This window comes from Carassius auratus, unplaced genomic scaffold, assembly GCF_003368295.1.
Source record: "Carassius auratus strain Wakin unplaced genomic scaffold, ASM336829v1 scaf_tig00214183_4049273_7079891, whole genome shotgun sequence".
Lineage (NCBI taxonomy): Eukaryota > Metazoa > Chordata > Actinopteri > Cypriniformes > Cyprinidae > Carassius > Carassius auratus.
Window position 1 is genome coordinate 2189042 of NW_020527547.1, and position 5368 is coordinate 2194409.

At 38.5% G+C, this 5368-nt stretch overlaps 1 protein-coding gene across 1 annotated transcript; it reads right to left on the minus strand.

Moving 5' to 3' along the window:
- Window positions 1-1899: 1899 nt before the first annotated feature.
- LOC113091354 (charged multivesicular body protein 1b) lies at window positions 1900-5213 on the minus strand. The gene is made up of 8 exons (XM_026256823.1): window positions 5021-5213; window positions 4300-4397; window positions 3763-3909; window positions 3603-3671; window positions 3386-3493; window positions 3272-3315; window positions 2821-2893; window positions 1900-2731 (listed from the first exon to the last, which is right to left on the minus strand). Exons 1-8 carry the CDS (start codon window positions 5034-5036, stop codon window positions 2687-2689), a joined length of 600 nt encoding a protein of 199 aa, XP_026112608.1. The 5' UTR covers window positions 5037-5213; the 3' UTR covers window positions 1900-2686.
- Between the last annotated feature and the right edge of the window lie 155 nt (window positions 5214-5368).

Below are 5368 nucleotides of genomic sequence, written 5' to 3' on the forward strand. Positions count from 1 at the left end.
CAGCAGCTCCAAACAATTTATATGTCAACCACGATAAACCTCTGTCCAGACTTCACAAACTGGGCCTCCTTGATGGACCGCCACCTAACCCATAAGGGATGCGTCCGTCTTGCGACAACAGAATGCGTTTAATCAGAATTATTTTCTGAAGGAAATCAGGTCTCATCCACGGGCTGAGAGCGTGAAAGCCTGTCTCACACCATCATAATCCTATGGAGCGGATGACAAAGAGGTGAGATATTTTGACTCTTGATCCACCACTAAAATTGCCGCATATGGATCAGTCCCAACTGAACTACAGGGGATGCTCCCACCATCAGCACCCAACAGTCTGAAGCATAAACCTATGCCGACTAGACGTCCTGCTCTGAACTGACTCAGACAAGCCCTTAATTACTGCACACGCTGCAAAGATGTCCAGCGTGAACGAACCATAGGTGGTTGACTCTCAACTTCCCTAACCCTGCATGGGATGAGCTGACGAAACACAGCAAACTGCTGTTTCGCTGGCTGGAACTTTTCCACGACAGTCGTGAATGAATCCCAGAACAGACCATCGTTAGAAATGGTGGCATCTAAAAGAAAGGTTCTGTCCTTTTCCTTAATGTCAGTAAAGGTGAGCCAAAGGTGGTGCTCAAGTGACACCAAACCTGCCGCTGACCTGCCCACGGCTAGAGCCGTGTGCTTGGTAGCCCTAAGAGTCTCTTCTATGGCCAGCATTGCCGTCGTTTGCTGTAAGACAGAGAGGTGGGTTTCTCCTGTCCACTCAGAGGGAAAAAACTGCACACTTCAAGCAATAAATCCTCTGAATCTAAGGCCACTGTGGACAGTATGTCTTTTGTCATATGGTTCACAACTGAAAAGACATTTCATTATGAGCTTTCGGGGTAGACCGCAAATCATCGTTGACAAAGACAACGGGCTCCACAAAGAACTTTTCGAGCACTTACACGTGGGAGAGAGTGAGAGGAAGGTTTAAAAAAATCATCTCACTCTCTATGAGCCCCGGCTCAAATGCATCACCCCAAGCGACCATCTCATGTGACGCCTCAACAACCGAAGAAACAGGATAGCGGGGGTTAGATGTGTGATTGTGATTGGCTACAATTCAACGCTGCAAAACATGTTGCAAATAGAGACTTTGGGTTGGTACTATAAAAAGACCCAAAACACTTTCTCATCGGATCTACACGAATCTTGTACGTAACCTATTTTGATCTCAAAAAGGTGAATTTTCACAGAAAGGGGAGGAGTTTGCATCTACGCAAATACAAAGATCAATCTAATTGAATTAGATTAATTAGATGTAAGATTAAATAAATTATCCTGGAATTGCACATATTAATACAAATATTCCATTATATCTCTGTTACCACAAGACAAAATTGCACATAGCAACATTTACACTGACATAAAAATTGTCTTAAATTGTGGGAAAATATATGAATATTCTTGGTTTTGGGTTCTGAGCAGCTAATTTCTCCTTTATACTCAAGACTTTTCCTGCATCCCAATGTCCGTAAAATCCATCCTAAATAGTATGTGAGATTAAAATAAGTGTGTCCCAAAGCATAGTATGTTGAAAAGAGTTTGCCAAAAGTCCTCAGATAACCAACTATTTCAGGTCGATTTTTGAAATGTGGATCCGTGCACACTGATGGCTAGTATTACCCACAAACTATTATGCTATTATGCAAACACGGCTAAAAATAGCAAAAAAAAAACTACAGACATGGTGGATGTGTGCGACCGAAGGTTAAGAAGAGAGCAATGGACCAATCAAAACCAAATCCTATTGCACAAAATCTTAAATTCAGTGTCACAATGTCAAAGGATCAGAATAACACATTGTTTTCTATAGAAAATCAGATTTTCCCAATAAATAAGTTACAGTCAAAAAAGGATTTGCAAAATGTTTATTTATATAAACACAAACATATATACGTTCTCATTAGAACCAGCTGAGAGAAGAAGTAGTTTTATTTATATAGCGCATTTCCATAGCTCAAGGTCATAGAGCTGTACATTGCCAAAAGCTTTTTTTTCTTTTGTATTTTTGATAAACCAAAATAGAATAAATGAACAGAATGCTCTGTGTTAAAACATAAATAATCTGATAAACTGGAGATTTTGCTACTTTGGACAAAATGATAACAATTTATTCAAATCATCATCTTGATCACATGCCTTTTATATATAAAGCAGAGGCAAACCATGTGTGCAGCAGGAAGAAACAGATATCACAATTTTCTCAACATTTGTCTGATATCAGCACTAATGTAGGTTAATGTAGCTCCACTGGCATAACATGTATTTGAAAGACAAGCAGGTATTTAAAACATGAACAAAAACAGAAAGTGTACTATTACAAAGAAATGTATAATAATCTTTAATTCAACAATTAGTGACTGAGATTAGAGCAGGACCCCAGAACCAACCTGATGAGAGCAGCGTTACCATGTAACATTTGAAATTTTGTCTAACTTGAGTTTTTTCCAATTAGAATCATGTTATTGTGGATAATAAAAGCTGCACACCCATCCTCAACTGCATAAACAGAGAATTAAACCTAATAAACAATGAGGAAAATATTTCCAGGGGCCAGTAAACAGGGGATATGATTTGTACAAACTCGCACTTACACAATCTCTCTCTTTCACACACACATGCACACACCTGGTTTTCCTTAAACCTGGTCTCTGAGTTTGGCCAGCCTCTGAGAGAGCTCATCCTACAGTGACAAATATAAAACAATTATAGCACATATCTGACGTGAGTTTGTTGGTATTTCTATATTCAAGTATGTGTGTGTTATAATACCTGTTCCGCAGATGCTACGCTGGTTCCCACCGATCCTGTCTGACCTTGAGGAAGCTCCATATTGAGGTCCAGCCTAAAGACACAAAGTTTAATTTAAAATTAAATGTAAAAAAAAAAAAACAATTTACACATGATCAGAATATTAGAATGATTTCTGAAGGATTGTGTGACTGAAGACTGGAGTAATTGCAGCTGAAATTCTAGCTTTGACATCTCAGCAATACATTTTTTTTTGGTATAAAAACAGGAAACAATAATTATATATTCTAATAATATAAAAAAAAAAAATCACTGTATTTCTGATCAAATAAATACAGTCTTGGTGAAAATAAAATACTTTTCAAAAACATCAACAAAATTTTTTTAATGTTAGTGTATATTACAGTATTTCCTTAAAAAAAAATCTAATAACAATAATAATAAAAATCTCAGCATTTGGAAATGTTCTTACCCGGCCTCATCTGCCATTTCCATCATCAGAGCATCGACTTGACCCTAAAACACAGCACAGTGTCACAAAAGGCAAAACAACTATGTCAGCTTAGTAATCGAGTGCTTGTATCACCTGTGGTGTAGTGAGTGTTGTGGTGCTGCTCATTGTGTCTTCCATCTGAGCCGTCTGTACGTCCAGAGTTTCAAACTGGCGCTCAAACTTATCCATTAGAGCTGAAATCTGACCAATCAGAACACAGAGAATTAATACTGCCAATAAAATCTAAACAAATCAGATCACGCCAATTGTTTTTTCTGAGAACACTTGAAGAACAAAGTCGTCCTTTCACCTTCTCAAGGTTCATGCTCTTCAGGGTTGCATCCATGCCCTTTACCACCCCAGCCATAGATTTGGTGACCTGGAGAATTAAAAATCTAAAGTTAACTGTTAAATCTAATGGATAAATACTTGGGTATATCTTGTTTAAAAGGAAAAAGCAGTTTGTGTACCTTGTTCATGGTGACTGCCGTCTGTACTCGAGCAGCCACCGCATCCACTCTAGCACTCATTCTAAGGAAGTTCACCGATTGGTTCTTCTGGCGGATGGCATTTTCCGCATGTATCCGGGCAACCTCCATATTGCCCTTTTGGATTGCCTAAGTAACACAGATACAAGATTTGAAGCAATACATTTTACATACCGCAGAAAATGGATTAACTTAAAAGGCAAACAGAATTGGTGATCAGACTGCTTTAAAAAGTTTGTAACATTAATGAGAATGTGATCTTTCAAGTACGTTTTGGCCAGAGCCATATAGAGTGGTTTTGGCTAGATATTTTGACATTTAGATTCTTGAAAGTTTGTTTATTTTCAACTTTTTTACAAATATAACGTATAAGTACTTTCTTACTATGCAAAGCTTTAAACTCATAGCAGCGCTGAAATCTTTTCGGTAAAGATGCTACAGCCTAAGGTACTTTTTCAAAATTAATGGGTTGTCTAAATGTTCAATTGGTATGTTTTGTTTTTGTTTGTGATTGTTTACCTTCTTGACCTTGGCCTTCTCTGCTTTCTCTTCTTTGTCGCATTTCTTGGAGCTCCGCTGAAGTTCTTTGGCTGCAAACTTGAGGTTAAACAAATTCTCTTAAGTAAAAAGTCAAGGAAAGATTTTAAACAGAACCAAAATGTTTGTGTTATTATCTGATAGTGATACCTTCAATAGATTTTTATTTATAAAAATATGCACAATAGACACCTAAACAATGTAAAACTAAAGATTACAATATTAAACGCACAAATGTACACTGTTTAGATACTGCACAAACTAGTCTGACGGGCTGGGCTGAGAATTCACCTAAATGACACATAGGCGGCGACATTACGTAATGCTACGTCACAGTCGTACCTGGTGGAGTTTGACGATGTTTTTGACAACCTTGTGTTATTAACAAATAATCACTTGTAATTTCATAAACTGACCAAATTAAAAACAGAGAGGGAGGAGGAGTTCGCCACCTCGTTTAATTTTACAATTTAAATAAGTTTTTTTACGCTACAAACTAAAATCCACTCTACCTCTAACGTTAAGTCCAATGACGAGACAAGAAATCCCGAGTTTGCGTTGACTACAATGTGATCCGACCTATTGGTATATACTAAAATGTTGCTTCCACCCAGTTAAACCCATAAGTGACTCTTAAGTGAAAGTGATTACGGTCCCATAGTGAATCTGGACCCGGCCCGACCACTGCAATCCGCAAGGATACTCTCCATGCTCGACATAATGTTAATCCGGTTGGGCTGCTGGTTCTCCTTGAGGAAGTGTGACGATTAGACGGCAATTATTTTCGGCTTTGACTTTGCCAAGCTCTACGTGTGGATCAGTAACGGTCCCCCGCTCTGTTTGTTGTAATTTTCCTGCACTTCCGGCTTCTCCATGAAACAACTGGAGTGATGTCACAGTCATGCGCTCATGTCCGCGATCGCGGTGATGTCACTGGCAAAACGGCGAAAGAGAGGATAACGCTATATAGACACACACATATTAATGTAAACATTACATATTTCTCACACACACGTCCTTTTCACCGGTACAGATCAGTGAGAGCGGCAAA